Below are 26,410 nucleotides of genomic sequence, written 5' to 3' on the forward strand. Positions count from 1 at the left end.
GTACCCGAGTTCGGTTAAAAAAATATAAATAAAAAAAAAAAAAAAAAAAAAGTAAACAAAAAAAAAACGATTGGGCAAAAAGTGCATTTTTATCCGATGCTCCTCGCGCATTAGCCCCGGTCAAAACAAGTTGCAATCCACATAAAAAAAATGGTCCACTACCTTAAATACTGCACGCAGCAACCATTTAGCACCAATTAGTTAAATATTTCGTTCCATAAGAGCTTCTTCAAATCTTTCGTACTTAACCGATCTTTAAAGTAGTCAAATTCAAAAAAATCACTAGATATTGGGTGCCCATCAGGTTCGTCATTTGGATCATGATAATTAGCCAAGTACGGATGTTTCAATGCATCAGTTGCTGATATTCTTTTGTCAGCGTCAAAACATAGCATTCTGGCCAATAGATCAATACCCATAGGATTCACATTTTTGGGTAGTATTTCCATCCAATCAATTGGATTGTACTGTGGTAAGCTACCAATGTATTCCCTAGCTCTTTTACTTGGTATTTTCAATAACGTTTCGCCTCTCGGTGTCCCCAACACTTCAAACATTAATAGTAATTGATGTCTGTAATCCTTCCCCGGGAACAATGGTCTTTTTAAAAATAACTCGGCCAAGATGCACCCACATGACCAGATATCTATCGATTTACTATATTGGGATGCGGTTAACATAACTTCTGGTGCTCTATACCATCTAGTGGCAACATATTCTGTCATATTCATATTCAACTCATCAGTATTGACCCTACTATCACTACCATCTATTCTTGCTAAGCCGAAATCGCAAACTTTAAGATCGCAATTGGAGTTGATTAATAAATTGGACGGTTTCAAATCTCTGTGAATGATATTACTGCCGTGGAGTGTTTTTAATGCTCTCAAGATTTGATATGTGAAATATTGGATGTGATCGTCACTTAAGGTTTGTGTACAAATCACCTTATGCAAATCAGTTTGCATCAACTCTTGGATTATGTAAACTTCATTAAATTCTTCAAAACTCGATGGTTTCTGTATATCAAATATAGAAATGATATTCTCATGTCGGAATTGTTTTAATATTTTGATTTCCCTTAGCGTACGTAAACTGAATAACGGTTTTGAAAATGGTTCGATTTTTTTAATGGCTACTAGTTCTCCTGTTGGTTTGTGGATTGCGCTACAAACTATACCATATGCACCCTCGCCTAATAATGCCTTTAATTGGAAATCACTGCTTATATTAAATACAATTTTCTTGCCCATCTTATCTAATCGTTTTGTGTTACTTGCTAATATTTACTTAATTTTAAGTTGATCGGTTTTATATTTCTACTAAGTGGGAGATACATGTAATATTAAATATATAAATATATATCACATTGGACAAAAAATAGAAAGAAAAAAGACTAAACATAGTCAGTGTTTTTATATATCCTCTTTTCAGCCAATCTGATTTCATTTAAGTTATTAAATAATCAAGTATAATCCAATATGAAGACCAAATTATTTAAACAAGGTTGAAACGTAAAAAAAAAAAAAAAAAAAAAAAAAAAAAAAAAAAAAGGAAATAAAGTATAATCAATAAGTTAACTATGCTGTATATTAATATATTTGTATATATTTGTGTTTCATATGTGTTTTTGAGGTTTGTTTATTCTTGATTTTGTATTTATGAAAATAATTTTCAATAAACGTCGTTACCATTGGAACAATCTTTCTACTTATCTATTTATCCACACATATATGTTTTTGAGGTAACGCGTTACTGTCTATATACTGAAAGAAGTAAATGTGTAGTCATATATGTAATAAAAACTTGGTCGAAAAAAAAAAAAAAAAAAAAAGTTTTTTCTTTTTTCTTTTTGAAACATGTATAAAGAAAAGATGATTATTGTTAATTATTATCACTACTCTATATCATTTTTCTTCTTGAAAAATGAACACATTTTCCCATTAAAAAAAGCAAATGAAATTTTAACATAAAATTAATTTTCTTGCAACATTAAAAGAAACTATCTTTATTTAAGATATTTTGAAGGTAGAAAATGCAATAAGTTTTAATATTATGTTAAATGTGTAGCATTGTATTGCTATCTTTTTCCATTATAAATGTTATTAACCATTAGGGTTAGTATTACCACTCAATTCTGTTCCTTATACTAACAAGATTAAATTATTACGATGTACATTCACATACTTTCCGTACATATTGGAAGGAATCCGGGTAGACAACGGTGTTATATGTCGCTTTTTTTTTTTTTTTTTTTTTTAACGGATTTAGTCATGGACAACTTGGTCTCTTCACATAGTCGGTCTTTTTTAAAAAAAAAAAAAAAAAAAAAAAAAACAAAGTCCGAAATACAGTTTATCGTACAAAATAACCTTAAAAAAAAATACTTTATCCCTCTTTTTCCTTTTATTTTTTTTATACTAAAAAAAATTGCCCCCTTCTTTTCCCTTCTTGCTGATGCAAACAATCATGAGAAAATCAGCCCCCAACATTCACCGTTATTTCACTTGGTTTAATATTCTAATATTAATGAATAAAAACAGAATAAATCATACTTATATAAAGTTTTAAAAAAAAAAAATTTTTTTTCTATCCATTTTTTCACAATTCGATGAATAAAAAATACATTATACACAAGTAAAGAGGAAGAAGAAAAAAAAAAAAAAAAAAAAATATATATATATCTATATAGATAACCACAAAGAAGCAATTGGAAGAACTAAGTTAACGATATTAAAATAATATTATTTTTTAAAAAAAAAAATATATACATATATATATATATATATATAACAAATAACCTCGCATTTCCAATTGTTTTATAAACTAAACACATACCAAATAGAACCATGTTACGAAGTTTTGTGTTTAACACCAATATTTGTAAAATAATAGTAATATTTTCAACACTTTTATTAATACTTTCCAACAATAAAAACACAGCATTTGCAGAAGAAGACACATCAGCTGATGATCATAGTTATAGACCAAAGGTAACCAAGTTAGAATCTGATGCTGGCTTTGGCACAGGTATCCAATTTTTTGATCACTCGAGTTTTGATGACTCGAATAATTTAGTCAAAATCCACCAAAATCGTTTATATCTATCTAAAGATAATGGATACACTTGGAATCTGATTAAGGACATTGATTATGATAAATTTACACCAGTTTACATAACTACAGATTTATCGCACAAAGACAGAGCCTTTTTATCTGTGGATCCATTGTCCCAGGACGAAAAAGAAAACGCAAACCCAAATAAGGGTGTATCATTATATTATACTGAAAATAAGGGTGAAAAATGGGAGAGAATATATATTGAAGATGTACAAAGTGCTTTTTTCAGTTCGTCACACCCTACTAATATGGATTATTTAATTTTTTGGGCTGTGACTTGTGAGACTGTTGTTGATGAACAACAAAATGCTCGTTATCCCGATTGTTCGTCTTCACATATTGCTACTGAGGATAGGGGTAAAACTTGGAACGTTATTGGAAATGTATTAGACGAAATGGAAAAACAAAGCGCTGACGACACCAATAACCAGTTAGAAAAATATAATGTGTATGACTATTGTGAATTCGCTAGATCAGGTAGTGCTGATTCCCAAATTATGGACCCATTTGATATTGTTTGTTTAAGATCGTACTACCCATCAGCTTCCACTCACCACGATGCAGATGAAGATACTGATTATATTCCACGGAAAAATTCTAAATTATATTTCTCTAAAACCTGGGGAAAATCTTTTGAATTGTTGAATCCATTTCAGGATTTGGCAGTAACTGAATTCTTTTTGAATGGTAAATACATGATTGTCTTTACAGCAAGAGATGCCTATAACCGTTTTTCTAAGGGAAATGTCTATATTTCTCTTGATGGTATTAATTTTAAAGAAGCACAATTTCCTACCGATATAAATAGTGCCTTTTCCTATGTTTATGACGTGATTGGCAGCACCATCATTATTAGTTCAAGCATTATCAAGGATAAGAATAACAATAGGATCAAAGATGATGATAATGTTAGTTTTGACGATGTGCTATTTTTCAACGAAGAACAGATTTTTCTTTCGGATTCTACCGGCTTGAAATTTGAAAAGCTAGAAAATTTGGCAGGATATATTTCAAGTGACAACAAAGATTCCGTAGTCGAGCCAGACTTTCTCTACATGTTTTCTGCTTTCCAAGGTCTAGAAGGTACTTTTTTCAGTACAGCTTCCAGAATAGAACACGACAAGTTCCCACAAGTTTATTCCAAGATAACACTAGATTACGGTCGTAGTTGGAGAAATTTACGTGTTAATAAGACAGATAACGATCCCAATGAATATGTGTGTGATGTTAACGATTATGAACATTGCTCTTTGAATTCTGGGTTTATATTTTCTGTGGACGGCTCGTACGAGATGAATTTAGGAAGAACACCTGGTTTACTTGCTCTAACAGGTTCAGTGTCACCGTCAATTGATAGTTCTCAGGGCAATAATATAAATTATGAGGATTTAGATGTGCACACCTTTGTAAGTACTGATGGTGGATTAACATGGAAATTTGCTTTGGGTGTTTCGTCTATTGTTGCATATGGGGATTTGGGTAATATTATGGTTGCAGTTCCATACAGTCCAAACGAGGACGGTGATCCTAATAGTGAATTTTATTACTCTTTAGATCATGGTAATACCTGGACTGAGTATCAGCTTGACGAAGAGTTTTTTGCTATTTCCTTAAACGCTGTTGTTTTGGATGGTTCAGGGTACCATTTTATTTTGGATGGGTTCTATCACGGCAACAATCCAAATGATCCACCCAGTAATTTCAAATATTTAATTGATTTTTCAAGGGCCTTTGGCGGTAAAACTTGCTTTTATGAACGGGACACGGAAGACTGGGTCCAAGCCAATGGTGAGTGTATCAATGGGGTCAGAAATACCTTTAGAAGAAGAAAACCAAATAGTCCTTGTCTAGTTAGGAGAATTTTTGAAGGTGTTCATCATGAATCACAGATTTGTGATTGTACTGCAAAAGATTATGAATGTGCAAAGAATTTTAGAATTAGTGCAGATGGTACGACCTGCGAGCCGGACTATTCTATGTTGTTGTCTGATGGCGTCTGTTCCAATTCCAAGAACGGCGAATTAGAGCTAGAATCTAAGCAGCTTATTACGGACACTCAATGTAAAAAACCCAAAAACAAATTCAAAGAGAAAACTAAAGTTGTATGCAATGATCTCAATGGTGACACTGACAATGATGCTGAAGTTTCCATTGTCGAAAAGTCCTTTGACGAAGAGTTTTTGATCTATGAATATTTTGGTTCCGTGAAAGACGATTCGTTGTTGATTCAAACTAGGTCTAACAAGGTGTTTGTGTCACTGGATGGTGGTATTTCCTTCAAACAGGTTGAAACCGGTGGTGAAGGGATCGTCGAAGTAGTTTTTAACAAATATAATGACTCATGCGCTTATCTCTTTGGGGAGGCCAGTTCTATTTTTATTACTGAAAATAGAGGTCATAGTTTTTTCAAATCTTCTATTCCTAAAGATTCTAGAGAGATCTTATATCCGTTAGATTTTAGTTACAGTAACTCCCAAGAATTTATTTATTATGGCGGGAAAAACTGTAGGTCGTTCTTCGATCCTAATTGCCATACTATTGCGTATATTACAAAAGATGGCGGGAGAACATTTGAACAGTTGCTTGAATATGCGGGGCATTGTGATTTTGTTGGGTCTTTCTACCACCACCCCGTGGACGAAAACATGATTATTTGTGAAGTGAAGGAAAATGGGATGTTTAGTAAATCCATTTATTCATCCACCGACTATTTTCAAAAAAACAAAGTAAAACTTTTTGATAATTGTTTGGGTTTCATCACCAACACTGATTACACTATTTTCGCCATTTTAAAAGAGGATAATGCCTTGTCTGCCTTTGTGACGGTTGATGGCAAAGAAATTGCAGAGGCAAAGTTTCCTAAAAATAATTTACAGCTAGATAAACAAGAAGCCTTTACTGTATTGGGCTCAAGCTTAGGTTCCTTATTTATTCATTTAACAACACATGTCAATGCCAAAGAAGAGTTTGGTGCATTGTTGAAGTCCAATTCCAATGGTACTAGTTTTGTAACTTTAGAAAGAGCTGTTAACAGAAATGAAGATGGGTTTGTTGACTTTGAATACATCAATGGATTAGAAGGCATCATCATTACTAATGTGGTTTCTAACGCAGACAGTATCAAGAAAAAGACACCGAACGGGGACAGTGTCGCCAAAATTTTAAGATCCAAAATCACTTTTAACGATGGTGGGGATTGGCGTTACATTCAACCACCAAAGAAGGACTCCAACAACAAAGCGTATGATAAATGTTCCGGGAAAAACTTGGAAAAATGTTCTTTAAATTTGCATGGGTTTACTGAAAGGAAGGATATCAGAGATACATTTTCTTCTGGATCTGCAATTGGAATGCTATTGGGTGTTGGAAATGTAGGAGATAGCTTGCTGCCAATGGAAGAATGCTCTACGTTTATGACTGTTGATGGTGGTGTGACTTGGAAAGAAGTTAAAAAGGGTCCATACCAATGGGAGTTTGGCGATAGGGGTAGTGTTATTGTTTTAGTAAAGGATGGTTCAAAGACTTCTAGTATCACTTATTCGGTTGATTCGGGTAAAACCTGGAAAGACTACATTTTTAGCGAGGAAGAAATTTTGATTACTGATATTGTTACTCATCCAAAAGACTGCTCCATGAAGTTCATATTAATCGGAGAAAAAGTGCTTGCCAATGGCAAACAAACAATAACATATACTATTGACTTTAGTAGAGCCTTTTCAAGACAATGTAAATATGACACCACGAATCCTGACACGGATGACTATGAATACTTTTCGATTACACATCCTGACGCCAAAACATGCTTATTTGGACACGAAGCTGAATATTTGAGGAAAAATAAGGATGATTGTTATGTTGGTATGGCACCAATTGAGGATAATTTTAGAATCGTAAAGAATTGTTCGTGTACAAGAGACGATTTTGAATGTGACTATAATTTCTATAGGGCTAGCGATGGTACTTGCAAGTTAGTAGAGGGTCTATCTCCTGCCGATCCTCAAGAAGTTTGTATGGATAACCCAGATATGATTGAATTCTTCAAATCGACCGGTTATAGGAAGATTCCATTGTCTACCTGTGTAGGCGGAAAAGAATTGGATAAGAGTACCACTGTAAGTCCATGCCCAGGCAAAGAAAAAGAATTCAAAGCAAAACACAGTATGGGCATGTTTGAAAGGTTATTTTTGATTGTTTTACCGTTATTTGTTTTAATATTTGCCACGTGGTTTGTTTATGATCGCGGTATTAAGCGGAATGGCGGGTTTTCTCGTTTCGGGGAAATTAGATTGGGCGATGACGATGATTTAGTGGAAGAAAATAGAACGGATGTGGTCGTTAACAACATTTTAAGATGTGGGATCTTTGCGTTTAATATTGGTGCAAACGTTTTCCAGTTGATAAAGAAAAGTTTAGGCGGTGGTTTCAGTCGTTTTGTAGAACTTATGAGGGGTGGCAACAGATCTAGAGGCCCAAGCTATACTTCATTGACAACTGATCAATTTTTGGATGAGGCTGATGATTTATTATCTGGACATGATGATGATGCTAACGATTTGAGTAGTTTTAACAGTAATGATGTTAACTTTGATATAGACGACCATCATGGTGGTTCCGAGAATAGTAGTGTTGCCGCTTCAACAGAAGAACCAAATTTCACTGCCTATACTGATAATGTTGAGAATGATGGTGGAGATGCTGCCACTGATAGTAACCTTTGAGGTTAGCGATTAAATGCTTTGTTTTTATCTAGTAAATTTATAAACAACAGAGGACATACATAATGTAATATTTTTATAAAAGATAAATAAACTTTTATAACTGATTCGAAAGGTTGGTTTATTATTTTATTTTTATTGCTGCTGGCACTCTGGTGTCATGGTTGGAAGAAAGAGAGAAGCTTGTTGTTAGCTAAAGGGCAGATAATTTAGATGGAACAATTTACTTTTTTTTTTTTTTTTTTTAATAAATTTGTTTAATTTAAAACCAACTTTTGAGGGCAAAAAAAAAAAAAAAAAAATTGGGAGAGAAGCGAAGAAAAAGGAAACATGTATTTTTTAGGGCGATTTATTTATTGAGTGTAATGAGATACTAAATGTTAGACATTTTCTTGGTAAATTCACAAGTTTTCCTTTTACCAGATTAACAGTCCATTATACAATACCAACATAAAAAAAAAAAGAGTTACTTTAAGAATGCTCTCTGGTTGGGTATATTATAAATTAAAATTGTATGTGCTTTAAAACAAATTTACAAAACACCATCATTTCTTTTTTTGCAAGAGTTACTAACATCTGAATATACATTAAAAATTTAAAAATAGAGTACCCCATAATAAAGAAAAAGATGGAGAAGTAAGGATAGATTTGATTACCTGGAAAATGTTTATAAAAGCGGCTTTGAAAAAATATCATGGTTTATTCGGCGAAGGTATTGAATACTATTTTTTAAACCAACAAAATGACATAGCCTATTTGAAAGTAGATTTTGTTGATAAAGAAGTTTTACAAACATCCGTTTCCTCATACATATCTGGTGAAGACCTAGTAGGGGTTCCTTTGACAATGGAAATCTTGCAAGTAACGAATAGTGTAACAAGTTTGGAAACTAATGAAGATGATAAACTTTGGATCAACAAGGAAATTGAAGAATGATATACTACATGATTATTTATATATAGAGAGGAGGAAGAGGTTCCTCTGTCATTTTTATTATTGTATCTATACTTATGTTATGTTGGTGCCCATTGGAAATATCCACATGAGGCGTTTGGGGGTTGAGAACAAGCCCAAAATTTTTTACCAGGATTTTTGTCCGTTTTTGATGTTTTCAACGTTGCCTTTTCTCCATGTTTGCATAATGGTATATCATTTTTATCAAACATACCCAATTGCTGTTGCTTTAAGGTTTCCCTTGGCATCATTGGTGGGTTTTTATTAGTTTTTATCAATTTATGTATATTAGCAATAGATTTTGTTTTCCCCGTTTTAAAAAACCCGTCAATTCTGATGGGCTTCCCCACCTTCTTACTATTTGACTTGGTTTTACTTGCTGTTGGTGTAGTCCCCCGTTGAAGTTTCGAGAACATAGTTGTTATATCGCTGGTACCTAACTTATAATAATATTTACATTCCAGTTTGGGTGTTTGCGGAGGTAATCCATTGTCTGGTACCGAATTACAATCTGGTTTTGGCTTTAGGGCGATATCTGCAAAAACTGGACAGTGATCCGAACCTAATATTTCAGGACATATGTCTGCATTTTGTAAGTCATCCCGAAGATTTTTCGTGACCAATATATAGTCCAGCCTTGTGCCATAGTTTATCGGTCTGGTGTTCAGAATTGTGTTCCAGACTGTATACATTTTTAAACGTTGGTATCCTTGAATGTATCTTGTCGAGTCTAATAGAATAGAATTTTCAGATGGAAGTTTTGAGTCTATTAATTGCGAGTTGAAAAGTTTTCTTGAAGGTGTTGTTTTATTTATATAATTAATAAAGTCATTTTCGTTTAGCCCACGATTTTTAGGAATAATAAAAGTATCCATGCTTTCAGCACTATCGATTATATCTCTTGCTACATTAATATCACCCATCAAAATAACGTTTTTACCCATTGTATAAAAATTTCTTATTCTTTGGAACAAAACTTTTAAAAAATTCATTCTAAAAGACTCGCCAACTTCAGTACGCATTGAATTAGCGGGACAGTAGCAGGATATTATTATTGTGTTACAAGAAAGTTCTATCATGACACACCGACCTTCCTGATCTAATTTAAGTAAAGTATCAATATCGCCAAAAATGGCATCATCTATTTTCTCATATCCACCCAAACTACTTGATGGGTCTTGCCTATATGTTTTTGCGGAACCAGAAGAGTTATTTGGAACATTTAAATATCCTGTTATTCCTTCCTCTGCCTTGACCACTTGCAAAATGTTGTATAGAGGATTTTTTACATCTGTGATTTTCTTTATCCAACAGCCCACGCCAGAATAACCCCTTTTAGATTTCGGTATAGTGATGAATGAATGATAACCATTTATTTTACCCCATTTATAAATAATATCCTTAGATGTTTTCAACTCCTGGAAAGTTATAATGTCTGCATTGAAAAAGTCAAACACTAATTCCAAAGAATTATGCATTTTATTAAAAGGATGATATTGGAAAAATGTTTTAATCCCATTAACATTAAAGGTAACCAAACGGACATCACCTGGTGAATTTTTCTTGTGACAGAATTCCATATATCGTGATATTTTGAAAAGGAATGATGATTACTGGTGGTCTCTGTTGTGTATATAGAGAACATATTAAAAAATTACTGTTTAATTAAGTAATAAAAAGAAAAAAAAAAAAAACTCAACCTTTCCGGAAGTTCTTTAAAAAGAAAAAAAAAAAAAAAGTATATATATATATATATATACATATATACGATTATATTTAAACTTTTACTTTATGGATAGCTAAAACTAACTGAATTTTAAATGAAAAATAACTATTAAAACTAATTGTCAAACTGATAAGATATCACTTTTTTTCTCAAAATAAGAGACAAAAAAAAAAAAAAAATATATATTTCGCAAGTTTTCTAAGCAGCGATTAAAAAACAATACTATCTTGTAAACACGGCAAAGACATTCTTCTGAAGTAAGAAGTATGACCAGTAAAAGTCAAATTCAAAGAATAAATGTCAGTAAAGAAGTTACCACTCAAACTTGAGTCCAAAGTTGAGACAGTGTAGTTGGAATCAAATTCAACTTGTTCAATAGTTGGATAGTAAGTTTGGTTAGTGTTGATTTGGAATTGCAAACCGGCATGGGTAAAGTTTTCACCAGCTGGCAAGTATGGAACAACATCTTGTTTTTGGACAACTCTAACGTAGGTTTGGTCAATAGTCTTGTTGGCAGCAACTGAAGAAGCAGCATCTTCAACACTAAACAACTTGTTAACCCATTTAGCAAAATTGTCATTACCAACTCTAAAACTACCAAAAGTGACAACACTTGGACTGTGACCCAAAGATTTCAATTCAATACCGAACAACAAGGCATAAGCACCACCAGAAGAGTGACCAGTAACAACGACATCATAGTCAGTGTTGTTTTGGTAGATAGTCATCAAACCACTGAAAACACTTCCAGAGAATTTTTTGAATTGAGAGTAGAATCCATCATGGACTAAACAGTCATCACAAGTAGTTTTTGGAACGGAGTACAATGGCTTGTAGGAGACGACATCAGAGTCAAAGTCAGTAAAGATATCGCCGATGGAAGCACCACCTCTGAAGGAAACGTAAATGGTCTTGGAGCTTTCGTTGACAGCAATAAAGGAGTTACCAGTGACTTCAGCTTCAGTAAAGTTTGGAGAAAAAACAGTGGTGAAGTTCAAACCATAGTTCTGAGTTAAAGCGGTTTGACCAGTTTCAGAAGTCAAAAAGATCATTTGGTCAACACAGTAAGCAGCGTTGGCTATGAAAGAATCTCTTCTTAAAGTGTCTAAAACATCTGTAGAGTAGGCAGCACTCAAAGTTAACAAGCTGAACAAAACAGCCAATAATTGGGTAAACATATGGATCTTTTAAAAGGTGGAGGGGTTTTCTTTTTTTTCTTTTTAGATTGACCTTTGATTTTCTTTTTTTATTTTTATTATTTAAAAGAAAAGGAAGGGGGAAAACAAGAAGAAGAAAAGAAAAGAGAAAAAAAAAGGGAGGAATTGGAAAGATTGTAAATAAGATTTAAGAAGAGCAAGTGAATAAACTCGAGTAGAATTACAAGATATATTATTCTCTCTTATATATATATATATATATTTTTTTTTTTGGAAAAGAAATAAAAATTAAAAGAATTGGGAAAAGGGAAAAACGACTCTTGTTTGTCGAGTTCATTAGAATCTCAACTGTGGAATTCGAATTCGGGAATTAAGTAATTAACTCCTTTTTTAAAGGATAAAAGTTAAAGATTTGTTGGACTTGTAAAAAAGGGAAGAAAATAAAAACAAAATTAAATGTAAACAATAACTGGAATTTATTTATTTATTTATTTATTTATTTATTTATTTATTTATAGCAGCAAAAAAATAAAATAGGTTAATAGCAACAAAACACGAAGCTTTCACAGATTTGGTTTAATTGAACCTTTTTCAATCTTGGCCAGTTTCCCTTCAATCAAATTAAATAAACAAACAAATAAATAAAAAGGGGCTAAGAAAAACGACAAGTTAAAAGCTGGTGATGCCAAAATAATAATAAAAATACACGTTTTATTTGGCAATATACCACACTCATTCAATCAATCAATTAGTTAGTTTTCTCTCTTCTGAATTTCACAAAACTTAATATCATCTTTCTTTCGTTATAAATGATAAAAAAAACAATCAGCATTGCTAAGCCAATATTTATAACCAACTCTTTCACGTTTTTCGTATATCCACCCAAAAAATACCAATCAAACACCCCTATAATTCCACTCAAAATAATAGTTTTCTTGAAGTTTTTAAAATTCACAATCAAAGAAGATTTCCCAGAAAACAATTCCTTGTAGAATTTATTAATAAATAACACACAATATCCTATACGTAAAACCATATTAATAATATTGCTGTAAATTAATCCTTCTAGTGATAATTTCATTTTTTCAATTAAAATCCACGAGTTTAATAAAAAAACTCCACTCAGCAGCATCATTAAATATGAATGCTTTAGAATTTGGTCACCATCAGCAACACTCTGGAAAAAGGCCTCTAGAATACCATTCAACGATAAAAACGGCAAGTAAAAACAATAAACTCTTATGGTTTCTAATACCGACGTGCTTGACCATTTACTACCAATCAAGTATCTCATCATATATGAAGAGTTTATTGGTCCAAATATCACAATAATTATAGTTAGATACAAATAAAATGTGGTGATATTAATCAAAACTTCCATTGACAACTTTAAATTATGGTTGGTTTTATTAATCAACAATCTTGTTAAAAATAATCTTAAAGTCTCCTCGATTGGCGCAAAAATTAACCTCGTAACTAATGAACCATAATTAGATAGTAGGGAGTAAATGCCTTGTTCTTCAACTGTACATAAAGAGTTGATAATCAATTTATCACCCTCAGTTAATAAATGCTTAAAGCATAACTGGAAATAGACCTTTTTGAAATGCTCTATGATATTATTCTCAAAATAATAACCTGTTAATGAATTACTACCCGCATTGTTGCCACTACCACCGTGTTTAATACGAACCAATTTTAGTTGAAACTTTCTGTAAGGTTTAAAAGAAGTTAAATAGTTACGATAATACAACACTAATAGGGTGATTGAATTAAATAATTTGCCAAATGCAAAGGCTAAAATAGCTATTCCTTCTTCGCTAAAAATGTCATGACCATTTCCTAGCTCAGCTAAAGAGGTGGAAGAAGAAGAAGAAGAAGTGGAGGAAGAAGATGGAGAAATGGACAACATTTTGTTATGATTATGTTCATGTAAATAAACGACTAGAAAATTTATTATACAGGAACTGGTTACAGCAATTCCTTCGTATTGAGATCTAGTCTTGTAATTTAGCATAAATTGGTTGATGTTATAAAATGGTTCAACTAATAGTTCTATTATGATACTGCACCACAATATAAAAATTGATAAGGTGAAATATGGCAAATTGATAAAATAATCATTCAATTTATTATATTGCCAAAATACTAATATTAAAGATAACGGGAATCCAATTGCAATAGGAATATATGAGAAATTTATGATACTTTGGAAAACGTTATTATCATAATCGTAAATTTCGGCATCGCTATCAGTATGATTATTATTGGAGTTGTAACTAAGTTCATCATTTTCCTGTTGTTTTTCCCTTACGTTTGAATTGGATATTCTTAAAGTTGATAACCTAATTGCTTCCCTACTGAAAAATAGTGCGGTTGATTGTAAAAATGCTAAAAATGCAGTTATTCCAAAAATTTTTGGTGACAAATATCTAATCAATAGGTTATTTAGTAAAAATGTTAAGATCTTGGTAAACAATTGAGTGAACATTAGAAAAGTCACCCCCTTGGTAGATTTCACTAGAATTGATTCATCTCTCATGGTTATTTTTTTTTCTCTTCTTTCCTCCGCCTCTTTGTGGTGATAACTGGTTAGATACGAAAGTTTTATTAAGTTATAAGGCTTTCAGTTTTGTCCATAATAAAATGGATATCTATGATTTGTATATGTTGGACATCTCGAAAAGCAAAAGGACAGCAAGTCACGAGTAAAAGTTTTTCTTTTACCGCAAAACACCAAAAAGAAAAAAAAAAAAAAGGAATGGTTGTGGCATATCCGTACATTCTTCGGACAAACACGTTGAAATTGTAAAAAGGAATGGAAAAAAATAGAATAAAAATAAAATAAAATAAAATAAAATAAAATAAAATAAAATAAAATAAAATAAAATAAAATAAAAAATGTTAGTAGTAAATGTAACATCTGTCATGATACAAAACGATGATAACAATTATATATGAAATTTCCTAATAATAATATACGAAAAAAAAAATTTTTTTAAAATATAAAAAATAAAAAAAAATAAAAAAAAAAAAAAAAAAAAAAAATCAGCATTGTTAGAATATATCTGAGTGTTACTATGCAAACAAATACACCAAACGTTACTAATGTTCACACTAACATTAACACTGAACTAAATAATCATAATCATAATAACGATGATGACAATGATATTATTAATACCATTAGAAATGAAAATAAATTTTTACAATCCCTAACGGACCAGGATAGGTTACTTCCCATCAATAATGTGAGTAAGTTAATGAAAAGTGTTTTACCCTCAACAGCAAAAGTATCTAAGGAAGCCAAAGAATGTGTGCAAGAGTGTGTTTCGGAATTTATTTCATTTGTGACTAGCGAGGCTGGTGATCGATGTATGGAAGATAATAGGAAAACTATAAATGGAGAAGACATATTAATCTCATTACATGCTTTAGGTTTTGAAAATTATGCGGAAGTTTTAAAGATTTATTTGGCAAAATATAGGGAATATCAACTTGCAAGAAGCCAACTAACTTATAATAGTAGTAATAATAGTAGTAATAATAGTAGTAATAATAGTAATAATAATAATAGTAATAATAATAATAACAATAATAACAATAATAACAATAATAACAATAATAACAATAATAACAATAATAACAATAATAACAATAATAACAATAATAACAATAATAATAACGATGATGAAAATGAGGCCCTTCTGTATCAAAGGCAAAATTCACAAGAAAATATAATGGTAGAAAAGCAAGATGATGATATACCGATGGATGAAGAAAGTGTATCTTCGTATGCTATAAATGACGAGACTATTAAAAGTGTGACAACAAGAAATTATGACACAATACAAAACGCTAACAACCATCAAATGATTCATTCAGGAATAGTAATTGAGATGAATGATGATGATGATGAGGAGGAAGGAAATGTGAAAAGAGAGCAAGAAGAAGCACCGCCTTTAGAATAATGATTATACATGTGAAATAAATTGTATCATAAAGGGGAGGGGGGTGAAAGAAGAAAAAGTTACATACATATATTATATATATCATATACTTTTTAACTGACAGTTTAGAGTAATAATCATATATATATTTTGTTGTGTGTAATAAAGGTCACGTTTTTTAATTTTTTTTTTTATTTTTATTTTTTTTTATTTTTTTTTAATTTTTAGTTAGGTAAATAATTTACGTGCAAATGTTAATCAACAATTTTGTTTGTTATCACTTTTTGCCACTTGCCAATCAAACAAGTTAGTTTACAATCAATTGGCATCCAATAACCATTTATTTCCAATCGTTAACTTTACAATTTTTAAATAAAAACTACGATAATAAACTTATTAATATAGAAAACATACTCCCATTTCATTTGAAAGAATACATTTTAAGAAAGAAAAAAAAATAAAATAAAATTAAAAAAATTAAAAAAATTAAAAAAATTAAAAAAATTAAATAAACAAAGGAAATGAAATCTTTTTTATCAAAGGCACCATCAAACAACAAGCTTGCGTTTGCTAGGTTTGCTAGCACTTTGAAAAACCAACCCTTACTAATAAAAGCACTACCAAATACTATTCCCACCGCCACCCCATCATTTGATGGTGTCATAACTTCATCGCCAGGTTTGCTAACAAACTTGATACATGAACAAGATAAAGTTTTCCACAACAATCGTATTTATAATCAGGGGTCAATTCATAAAAATGCTCTAATGGGAAATTTATTAGATAAAAAGCAACCATTGAATCAGTTAGTTATAAAGCGTGCAAATAATAACAATAATAGTGACCCATCCACAGTTGTCAAAAACCAAGAAAATGACAAAAAAAAAAGGAACACACAGAAATCGAAAAAAAGGAGGAAACAGAAATTGAAAAAAAGGAAAATGAGAGTGAAATTACAAAGTCTGATGACAATAATAAACTACCATCTTCCTCTGCAATAACTCAAACACCACCTTCATCAGGGGATAATGGAGATGATCCAAAGGGTAAACAAACCACTGAACAATTTAATCAGCAAGAGCCAGCTATTTACCCTGAAGTTTTAGCCATTCCCATTTCCCGAAGACCACTTTTCCCAGGCTTTTATAAACCATTGGTGGTGACTGATTCTAATGTCATTGATGCAATCAAAGAAATGATGAACCGTAAACAACCATATGTGGCATGTTTCATGCTAAAAAACCCTGAAAAGGATACTGATGTCATTCATTCCAAGGACGAGGTTTACGACATAGGTGTTTTTGCACAAATTACCAAGATTATGACCACCAAAGACGAAAAGACGGATAAGGAAACAATGACTGTTTTGGTTTACCCACATAGAAGAGTTAAACTAGATGATTTAATACCACCATCAAATGTCCCAAAGAGTAATGTTGCTGAGAAAGTTGCCGAACAGCCTAAAATTAGTAAAAATGACGAGCCAGAGGGCCCTTCAAAGGAAGACGAACACATTGATGATGAATCTGAACCAACAGCTTTTCTAAAAAACTTTGATGTAACTTTGGTTAATGTTTCTGACGTTAAAGATCAGGAATATGATCACAAGTCACCAGTTATTAATGCTTTAACGTCAGAAATTTTAAAGGTTTTCAAAGAAATTTCTCAACTAAATACCATGTTTAGAGATCAAATTGCCGCATTTTCAGTTTCTATTCAATCTGCAACAACTAATATCTTTGAGGAGCCCGCTAAATTGGCTGATTTTGCTGCTGCTGTTTCTGCTGGAGAAGAACAAGAGCTACAAGATATTTTGCAATCTTTCAACGTTGAACAGCGTTTGGAAAAATCCTTGATGGTTTTGAAAAAAGAATTAATGAATGCTGAATTGCAGAACAAGATTTCTAAAGATGTTGAGACCAAAATTCAAAAAAGACAAAGGGAATATTATTTGATGGAGCAGTTAAAGGGAATCAAGGCAGAATTGGGTATTGATGATGGTCGTGACAAGTTAATTCAAGCCTTTAAAGATAAAGCTTCCAAATTGAAAATGCCAGAGAATGTAGCTAAAGTTTTCAATGATGAGGTTAATAAATTAAACACTTTGGAAACTTCTATGTCTGAATTTGGTGTCGTTAGAAACTATTTGGATTGGATCACCTCATTACCATGGGGTCTAACTTCAAAGGAACAATACAATATTTCTAGAGCAAAGGGAATTTTGGACAAAGACCATTACGGTATGAAGGATGTGAAGGATCGTATTTTGGAATTTATTGCGGTTAGTAAACTACTAGGTAAAGTCAGCGGCAAAATCATTTGTTTTGTTGGTCCCCCTGGTGTTGGTAAGACCTCTATTGGAAAATCTATTGCCCATTCCTTAAACCGTCAATTCGCTAGGTTTTCTGTCGGCGGTATGACTGACGTTGCCGAAATCAAAGGTCATAGAAGGACATATATCGGGGCTTTGCCGGGTAGAATCATTCAATCTTTGAAAAAGTGCCAAACGCAAAATCCATTGATTTTGATTGATGAAATTGACAAGATTGGACATGGCGGTATTCATGGCGATCCATCGGCCGCTTTGTTAGAATTACTAGATCCTGAGCAAAACAACGCATTTCTGGATAATTATTTAGATATTCCAATTGATTTGTCCAAAATTTTATTTGTGTGTACTGCAAACACTCTGGACACCATACCAAGACCCTTGTTAGATCGTATGGAAGTTATTGAAGTTTCTGGGTATGTTGCCGATGAAAAACTAAGGATTGTTAAGGATTATTTGATCCCCATGGCTAAGAAATCCAATGGTTTAGGAAATGCTAATGTCACCCTAACAGACGATGCTATCATGGCCTTGATCAAGTATTATTGCAGGGAAAGCGGGGTTAGAAACTTGAAAAAACACGTTGAAAAAATTTATCGTAAAGTTGCGTTGAATATTGTCAGCGACCTGGGTTTGGAAGACGTTCCTCTGAAAGAGGAAGTATCTGATGTTGTCGATACCATTGCTACTTCTACAAAAGAAGAAAAGCAAGGAAAAGTTGTAAAAGAGGAGATAGTCAAGGAAACTGCAACCGAAAGTGAAGTCGAAGTTGTTGCAAAGATAGACGAAAAAATAAAACCATTAGAAATACCAGATTCTGTTAATATTATCATCAAAGAGTCTAATTTGAAAGATTATGTTGGTCCCTCAGTTTTCACTACCGATAGACTATACGAAACCACTCCTCCGGGTGTTGTTATGGGCTTGGCTTGGACCAGTATGGGCGGTTGTTCTTTATATATCGAGTCTGTTTTGGAACAGCCATTATCACATACCAAACATGCATCATTTGAACGTACTGGTCATTTGGGTGATGTTATGAAGGAATCTTCTCGTTTGGCATATTCGTTTACCAAAATGTATCTATCTAAGAAATTCCCAGACAATAGGTTTTTCGAAAGAGCCTCAATTCATTTGCATTGTCCAGAAGGTGCTGTCCCAAAAGATGGTCCCTCTGCTGGTGTTACCATGGCTACCTCCTTTATTTCCTTGGCTTTAAATAAATGTGTTGACCCAACAGTTGCTATGACTGGTGAATTAACTTTGACCGGTAAAGTGCTACGTATTGGAGGGTTGAAGGAAAAGGCTATTGCTGCTAAGAGATCTGGTGCAAAGACTATCATTTTCCCTAAGGATAATTTAAGTGACTGGGAGGATTTGCCAGAAACTGTGAAGGAAGGATTGGAACCATTGGCTGCTGACTGGTATGATCAAATTTATGAAAGATTGTTTTCAGACATTACTACAACAGAAGGTAATAAAGTGTGGGAAAGTGAGTTTAAGAAGATTGAGGAAAAAGAAAAAGAAAAAGAATCAAAACATAAGAAGTTATGAATATGATTCCATTATGTTTATTTTCTGAGTGAAAGTGGGAATTAAAAGAATTTTTTTTTTTTTTTTTTTGTTTTCTTTAATGTTGTAAGCTGTTTAAACCCGAGTATATTTTTGGCAATGTAATGGAAATGGATACGTGTAAGAAATATAGATATGATTTTGCAGATAAAATTGACAATAATACTATTTATATTCTAGATATATATTTGTATATTTAAACGTTAAAAATTCTACCTTGTAAATATAATTATTTATCTATGTCAAAAACTTTATATAAATGTCCAAAAGTAAAAAAAATAAAGGAATAAATAAAAATGGATGACCCGGGTAAAAAAAAAGAACCATATAACTGAGTAAAACGAAGATGAAATAAAATGAAATAAATTAAAAAAAAAAAATTCTTTTAAGGGGGGGAAGAAAGAAAGGAGAAGAGGATACTATAACAAAACACTTTTATAATTTTAATTTTTTAACTTAAGCTAACTACTAGTTATACATCAATTTGGTCTTTAAAAATATTTTTAGAAGTACACTTACAAGCAAATAACAAACAAACAAAAATATGTTAAAATTAACGACACATAGATCCCCCCTGTTTGCTAAGCTTGTCAAGCATACCAATTTCCGTAATTCTGTATCTCGTTTCCACCTCCAAAGATACGCTTCCACAGAAATTTTGGAAAATAAGGAGCTATTGTCTTCAGAAGCATTTGTAAACGGTGAGTGGATTTTACCACAAAAAAAACAAGAAGAAGGTGATCAGTATACCCAGTTTGGTGTATCCAATCCTTCTAACGGGGAAAATTTGATCAACGTTAGCAATTATGGTATCAGTGATTTTAATTCAGCTATATCCATTGCCCACGAAACTTTTAAGGAGACAAGGTTTTCGTTGACCCAAAGGCAAAGATCAGATATGTTGTACAGAATTTATGAGTTAATGCAAGAAAATAGAGTTGACTTGGCCCGCTTAATAACTTTGGAAAATGGTAAACCATTAAAGGATGCTTTGGGTGAAATTAATTATTCGGCTAGTTATTTCAAGTGGTTTGCTGAGGAGGCGCCCAGGTTATATGGGAACATTATACCAAGCAGTACCTCCACAAGCAAAACTATTTATTCAGTAAGACAACCACTAGGTGTGGTTGGTATTTTAACACCATGGAATTTTCCATCAGCCATGATTGCGCGCAAATTGGCTCCTGTCATTGCTACAGGCAACACTACAGTTATTAAGCCGGCTGCAGAAACACCATTAAGTGCATTGGTGTATGGGCTTCTATGTAATAAAGCGGGGGTTCCTAAAGGTATGGTTAATATTTTACCTACCACATATACGGCTCAAATTGGGGAACTGATATGCAGCCACGAATTGATTAAAAAGGTGACTTTTACTGGATCTACCAAAATTGGAAAGTTGTTAATGGAACAATCTAGCAGAGAGTCACCATCCATTAAAAAGTTTTCTATGGAATTAGGGGGGAACGCGCCTTTTATAGTTTTTAATGATGCCGATATCGAAAAAGCATTAGATGGGGTTATTGCGTGTAAATTTAGACAGTCTGGACAAACATGTATTTGTGCAAATAGAATATTTGTTCAAGAAGAAATCTATGATGAATTTGCCAAAAAATTGGTGGATCGCGTTTCTAAATTCAAATTGGGCGATGGTTTTGAATCAACAGTTACACATGGCCCCTTAATTCATTCCAAAGCAGTGGAAAAGGTTTCCTCGCTGGTACAAGATGCTAAAGTTAAAGGAGCCACTGTTTTGATAGGCGGTGTCAGAGCTAGTACTATTGGACCGTTATTCTATCATCCAACAGTTATTACAGATGTTAATGAATCGATGCACCTTTTTAACGAAGAAATATTTGGTCCTGTCGCCCCATTGATCAAGTTTAAAACAGTGGACGAGGTTATTGAACGTGCTAATAGTGTGGATGTTGGATTAGCTGGCTATGCTTACTCCACTAATTTGAAAACTATTCACGCTATTTCTCAAAGATTAGAAACAGGTATGATTGGTATTAATAATAGTTCCATTAGTGATTGTGCCTTACCATTTGGAGGAGTTAAAAATTCTGGTTTGGGAAGAGAGGGATCTTTATATGGTATTAATGATTATACTGAAGTTAAATCAGTGGTTTTGGATGTGTAATTAGGTAAGATTCAGTTTGCTGTGCTGGGTTTTTTTTAAAAAAAGAAAGGGGAAAAAAAAAAAAAAAAAAAAATTATCCCATAACAATTATGAACATATTAATAAAATAATACGCACACTTAATTTATATCTTCTTTTAAATGGTTGTAAATAGATTAAAAAATTAAATCAGACATCTATACATTGATTTATTTGGTATGTCTACCTAAGCTAGCTTGTTTGGCAAAAAAACTTTTTATATCGTTTTCTTCCACAACTTTACCCGTCTCTGCAAACGGTCTTAGAAATTGTTTTAGTTTGGTTTTAACTTCTTCCAAAGCCAATATGCCTGTTATGGCAGTATCTCGACTTATATGGTTATTCAATTCTCTATTACCTAAAGAGAACATATCATAATATTCTTCTTCTTTATCCTCCGACGGCTTATAAATAGGCACATCTTTAAGTAAACATGAGCATATTTCAGTTAAAAATTTTAAAGAGTTTTTATATTTACCGGTAGCTTCAATCTCAGACACTAATTTCTGTAATATTTCGCCATACCCCTTTTTCAAAAATAAAGAATAATCATGTATTTCTATTTTCCTTTTCTTATTCTCCGAACACACAAGGTTGTTTATAGTGGCATTGCGATTGATTTTATAACTAACAAAACTGTCATTTATGTCCAATAATTGTTCAAAGTTCGAACGATATTTATTAATGCATTTCCAGCATATAAAAGTGTCAAAGGTATCCAAGTCAGGAAATTTTACTGAGCCGTTGCTATTTTTTTCGTCTTCTTTTTTTACTCCCTCTTTTGTCTCTCCCTCTTTTGTCTCTCCCTCTTTTGTCTCTTTTTTTAAAATATCTGGTTTTGGAAGCCCTAGTATACAATAGTCATGATACCAGTCTTCATTACATTCCAATCCTAAAACGCACTGAATCATATCCCCACTTTCAGTATTGGGATCATATTTAGAATTACAACTGCAAAATTCGCCTGCAGTATAATTATGACCATAAACATTAGTATAACTAGGTATGTCTAGTTCAGTGTTTTTCCTTATTTGACAATAAACACCATTATGCTTGCCGTTGCCATCTCTTTCAGTCCCGCAATCACATGTGAAATCTCTCTTGGAAAATAATTCTACGATTTCATGGGTGGAATGGCATTGGATTGAACAGGAATAACACACCCCAATATTGTTGCAAGTCAAACAGGCAAATACTAACTGTTTTAAACTCCCCATAGCATAGGTACATTTTACCGGATCGTACGGCATCAGCCTACGTGCTTCTTTTTCTAACTTTTCTTGTTTATCTAAAAATTCCACGGCTGTTGTATAACCTTTGTTGTCACACATTTGATTCCTTTTTTGTTTGTTTGGATCTATCATCTTATTATTTTACTGAATGGAGTTTTAATATTATTTTTAAAATAGAAATAAAAATAAAAATAAAAAAGGGTATTTGTTATGTATATCCATCATCTTGTAAAATGTGACAACTTCTGACTTGTTTTGCGTTATTCCAGTTTAAACTAAAAATACATGTAGTTGTTTGTCCGAAGTACCGATGGCTTATGTTTCGGATAAAGGCAATATCTGTATTCGATTGTGTGATGCTTTGATTAAAATGGTAATATTTCCAATTACTTTTCCCAACGTAGACACATTCGATACTAAACATATAATAAAAAAAATTCCTGTATTTTCCTTTTTCTTTTCCTTTTTGTTTCTTTTTCTCTTTCTTTTCTTTCTCTTTCTATTTTCCTTTCTTTCCTTTTCTTTCCATTTTATTTTAATAACATATGAAACTCAACATTACTTTTTAAAATTACTAAAATAGACAAAAAAAAAATAAAGAAAAAAGGTACAAAATAGTACTAATTATTAGCATACTCACATTCTTATAATCAAATGTCAAGTCCACAAACGCATAATGATAATAATAACGACGAAAGAAGAAGGGGGAGAAGAAGAAGAAGAAGTGATAGTATAGATCTTGAGCATGAAGCAGAAGGAGAAGGTGGCGAGAGAATGACACAGGACAGAAATTTGCTATCTTCTCCGTCTCCATCAACCATCCCTCCATCCTCCCCGGCTTATAATAGTAGATCTTTTCCGGACGCTGGCACTAATACCAATTCTAACACTAGTTACGATGGTTTGGATTCTGCTGATTATCACGACTTTGAAGATATTCCAGAAGCAGAACGTGAAGAACAATTTATAGCTGATGATTTAGACGATTTAGAGGAAGCAATGGATGGAGTTGATTTAATGGGCGATGGACTGGAAGAGGATTATCGTGCAAGAGAGGAACAAGATCATTATGATGTAGAAGATGAAAATATTGACGATACACATCAAAGAGAATTGGATATTTCCTCTAGAAGAAGAGTTGATGCCCAATTGAATGCTAGAGATCGTTTATTAAATGCCAGACAAGATGTGTATCTTGAAGAAGGTGACCAAGACGGTACAGCAACTGCAAGATTAGATCAGTATGGGTTGCCAGTTCAAAGGCGTAGACGGAGGCGTCAATATGAAGAAGACTCAGCAGCAGCTACCCGTGGATCGTACGAAGATGAAGATCTGTTTTCCGATGAAGATGTCAATCCATTGAATGAAGAGTTTACGTTGGAAAGTTTGTCGGAAGTCAGAGCTCCGAGTTACAGTGAATGGATCACACAGCCGAATGTGGCACGTACTATAGCGCGTGAGTTAAAATCCTTCTTGTTGGAATATACCGATGCATATGGCAAATCTGTTTATGGTGCTAGGATAAGGGCACTGGGTGAATGGAATAGTGAATCATTAGAAGTTAATTATAGACATTTGGCCGAATCTAAGGCCATCTTGGCTATTTTCTTGGCCAAATGTCCTGAAGAAATGCTAAAAATATTTGATGTTGTTGCTATGGAGGCCACCAAGCTACATTATCCTCATTATGGTCGTATTCACTCTGAGATACATGTTCGGATCTCCGATTTCCCGACGATTAATAATATACGTGAATTGCGTGAAACGCATTTGAATACCTTGATTAGAATAACGGGTGTTGTTACAAGAAGATCAGGTGTCTTCCCGCAATTAAAATATGTTAAATTCAACTGTTTAAAATGTGGTGCCTTGTTGGGCCCTTATTTTCAGGACTCCAATGAAGAAGTGAAAATTTCATACTGTACCAATTGTAGGAGCAAAGGTCCGTTTAGGACCAATATGGAAAAAACGGTTTATAGAAATTACCAGAGATTAACATTGCAAGAAGCACCAGGTACTGTTCCGGCGGGTAGATTGCCACGTCATAGAGAAGTTATTTTACTATGGGATTTAGTTGATATTGCCAAACCGGGTGAGGAAATTGAAGTGACTGGTATTTATAAAAACACATATGATGGTAACTTAAACGCTAGAAATGGGTTCCCAGTTTTTGCTACAGTTATTGAAGCAAATGCAATCAAGAGAAGAGAGGGTGGGTCGTTGGTTGGTGACAGTGTTGATGATGGTGCTGGGTATGAGGGTTTAGATGCCTTCAATTGGACCGAGGAAGAGGAAAGAGAATTTAGAAAATTATCCAGAGAACGTGGTATTATTGATAAGATTATCGGATCAGTTGCACCTTCTATTTATGGTCACAGGGACATCAAAACAGCAATTGCATGTTCTTTATTTGGCGGTGTTTCCAAATTGGTTAATGGCAAACATTCTATCAGGGGTGACATCAATGTTTTACTTTTGGGAGATCCCGGTACGGCGAAGTCCCAAATCTTAAAATACGTTGAAAAAACTGCACACAGAGCTGTTTTTGCCACTGGACAAGGTGCATCCGCGGTTGGTTTAACGGCAAGCGTTAGAAAAGACCCAATTACTAAAGAGTGGACTTTAGAAGGCGGAGCTTTGGTTTTAGCCGATAAAGGTGTGTGTCTAATTGATGAATTTGATAAGATGACCGATCAAGATCGTACTTCTATCCATGAAGCTATGGAACAACAAAGTATTTCCATTTCAAAAGCAGGTATTGTTACCAGTTTGCAGGCAAGATGCTCCATAATTGCAGCTGCTAACCCTATTGGTGGTCGTTACAATTCGACACTGCCATTATCTCAAAATGTCAATTTGACTGAACCTATTTTATCAAGGTTTGATATCTTGTGTGTAGTTAGGGATTTGGTAGATGAGGAGGCTGATGAAAGATTGGCATCATTCGTTGTTGATTCCCATATCAGATCACATCCAGACAGTGATGTTACCGATATAAATGGCAGTACTGAACAGCAAGAAGAAGGAGATGTGGATATGACGCAAGAAACCCGTTCTGCTAGACAGAAACGGTTGCAGAAACAGAAGGAAAACGAAATTTCGCCGATTCCACAGGATGTCTTAATGAAGTATATTCATTACTCCAGAACTAAAATACAGCCTAAATTAATACAAATGGATGTGGATAAAGTTAGCAAAGTATATGCCGATTTGAGAAGAGAGAGTATTACCACTGGCTCGTTCCCAATTACTGTTCGTCATCTAGAATCTATATTAAGAATTGCTGAATCTTTTGCAAAGATGAGATTGTCTGAATTTGTTTCCTCATATGATCTAGACAGGGCGATTAAAGTCACCGTTGATAGTTTTGTAGGCACCCAAAAGATCAGTATTCGTCGTAAATTACAAAAAAGTTTTGCTATTTATACCATGGGTTATGGCACTAGAGACTGACGGAAACGTGATAGGCAACAATATTAGTTTTGTAATATATA

The 26,410-nt window shown here is 33.1% G+C and overlaps 11 protein-coding genes across 11 annotated transcripts; 6 read left to right on the forward strand and 5 right to left on the reverse strand.

The window, feature by feature from the left end:
• Nucleotides 1-197: 197 nt before the first annotated feature.
• Nucleotides 198-1,253, reverse strand: FUS3 (mitogen-activated serine/threonine-protein kinase FUS3; the record flags this gene model as incomplete). Its single annotated transcript, XM_046081332.1, has 1 exon — nt 198-1,253. The coding sequence occupies one exon, from the start codon at nt 1,251-1,253 to the stop codon at nt 198-200; it is 1,056 nt and encodes a 351-aa protein (XP_045935737.1).
• A 1,596-nt stretch (nt 1,254-2,849) lies between these two features.
• PEP1 (type I sorting receptor) lies at nt 2,850-7,838 on the forward strand (the record flags this gene model as incomplete). The annotated part of the gene is made up of 1 exon (XM_046081333.1): nt 2,850-7,838. The coding sequence occupies one exon, from the start codon at nt 2,850-2,852 to the stop codon at nt 7,836-7,838; it is 4,989 nt and encodes a 1,662-aa protein (XP_045935738.1).
• A 474-nt stretch (nt 7,839-8,312) lies between these two features.
• Nucleotides 8,313-8,771, forward strand: POP8 (ribonuclease P; the record flags this gene model as incomplete). The annotated part of the gene is made up of 2 exons (XM_046081334.1): nt 8,313-8,347; nt 8,441-8,771. 2 exons carry the CDS (start codon nt 8,313-8,315, stop codon nt 8,769-8,771), a joined length of 366 nt encoding a protein of 121 aa, XP_045935739.1.
• A 77-nt stretch (nt 8,772-8,848) lies between these two features.
• Nucleotides 8,849-10,369, reverse strand: APN2 (DNA-(apurinic or apyrimidinic site) lyase APN2; the record flags this gene model as incomplete). The annotated part of the gene is made up of 1 exon (XM_046081335.1): nt 8,849-10,369. One exon carries the CDS (start codon nt 10,367-10,369, stop codon nt 8,849-8,851), a length of 1,521 nt encoding a protein of 506 aa, XP_045935740.1.
• A 355-nt stretch (nt 10,370-10,724) lies between these two features.
• SCDLUD_001590 (lipase family protein) lies at nt 10,725-11,693 on the reverse strand (the record flags this gene model as incomplete). Its single annotated transcript, XM_046076995.1, has 1 exon — nt 10,725-11,693. One exon carries the CDS (start codon nt 11,691-11,693, stop codon nt 10,725-10,727), a length of 969 nt encoding a protein of 322 aa, XP_045935741.1.
• A 727-nt stretch (nt 11,694-12,420) lies between these two features.
• Nucleotides 12,421-14,214, reverse strand: RFT1 (glycolipid translocation protein; the record flags this gene model as incomplete). The annotated part of the gene is made up of 1 exon (XM_046081336.1): nt 12,421-14,214. One exon carries the CDS (start codon nt 14,212-14,214, stop codon nt 12,421-12,423), a length of 1,794 nt encoding a protein of 597 aa, XP_045935742.1.
• A 538-nt stretch (nt 14,215-14,752) lies between these two features.
• Nucleotides 14,753-15,643, forward strand: HAP3 (Hap3p; the record flags this gene model as incomplete). Its single annotated transcript, XM_046081337.1, has 1 exon — nt 14,753-15,643. The coding sequence occupies one exon, from the start codon at nt 14,753-14,755 to the stop codon at nt 15,641-15,643; it is 891 nt and encodes a 296-aa protein (XP_045935743.1).
• A 1,174-nt stretch (nt 15,644-16,817) lies between these two features.
• PIM1 (ATP-dependent Lon protease PIM1) lies at nt 16,818-19,505 on the forward strand (the record flags this gene model as incomplete). The annotated part of the gene is made up of 1 exon (XM_046081338.1): nt 16,818-19,505. The coding sequence occupies one exon, from the start codon at nt 16,818-16,820 to the stop codon at nt 19,503-19,505; it is 2,688 nt and encodes an 895-aa protein (XP_045935744.1).
• A 562-nt stretch (nt 19,506-20,067) lies between these two features.
• SCDLUD_001594 (NAD-dependent succinate-semialdehyde dehydrogenase) lies at nt 20,068-21,666 on the forward strand (the record flags this gene model as incomplete). The annotated part of the gene is made up of 1 exon (XM_046081339.1): nt 20,068-21,666. The coding sequence occupies one exon, from the start codon at nt 20,068-20,070 to the stop codon at nt 21,664-21,666; it is 1,599 nt and encodes a 532-aa protein (XP_045935745.1).
• Nucleotides 21,667-21,854: 188 nt separating this feature from the next.
• On the reverse strand, nt 21,855-23,048 carry SCDLUD_001595 (conserved putative metaphase-anaphase transition (Mlo2) protein; the record flags this gene model as incomplete). Its single annotated transcript, XM_046076917.1, has 1 exon — nt 21,855-23,048. One exon carries the CDS (start codon nt 23,046-23,048, stop codon nt 21,855-21,857), a length of 1,194 nt encoding a protein of 397 aa, XP_045935746.1.
• A 522-nt stretch (nt 23,049-23,570) lies between these two features.
• Nucleotides 23,571-26,369, forward strand: MCM2 (MCM DNA helicase complex subunit MCM2; the record flags this gene model as incomplete). Its single annotated transcript, XM_046081340.1, has 1 exon — nt 23,571-26,369. The coding sequence occupies one exon, from the start codon at nt 23,571-23,573 to the stop codon at nt 26,367-26,369; it is 2,799 nt and encodes a 932-aa protein (XP_045935747.1).
• Nucleotides 26,370-26,410: the final 41 nt, after the last annotated feature.

Source organism: Saccharomycodes ludwigii, chromosome II (assembly GCF_020623625.1).
Source record: "Saccharomycodes ludwigii strain NBRC 1722 chromosome II, whole genome shotgun sequence".
NCBI lineage: Eukaryota > Fungi > Ascomycota > Saccharomycetes > Saccharomycodales > Saccharomycodaceae > Saccharomycodes > Saccharomycodes ludwigii.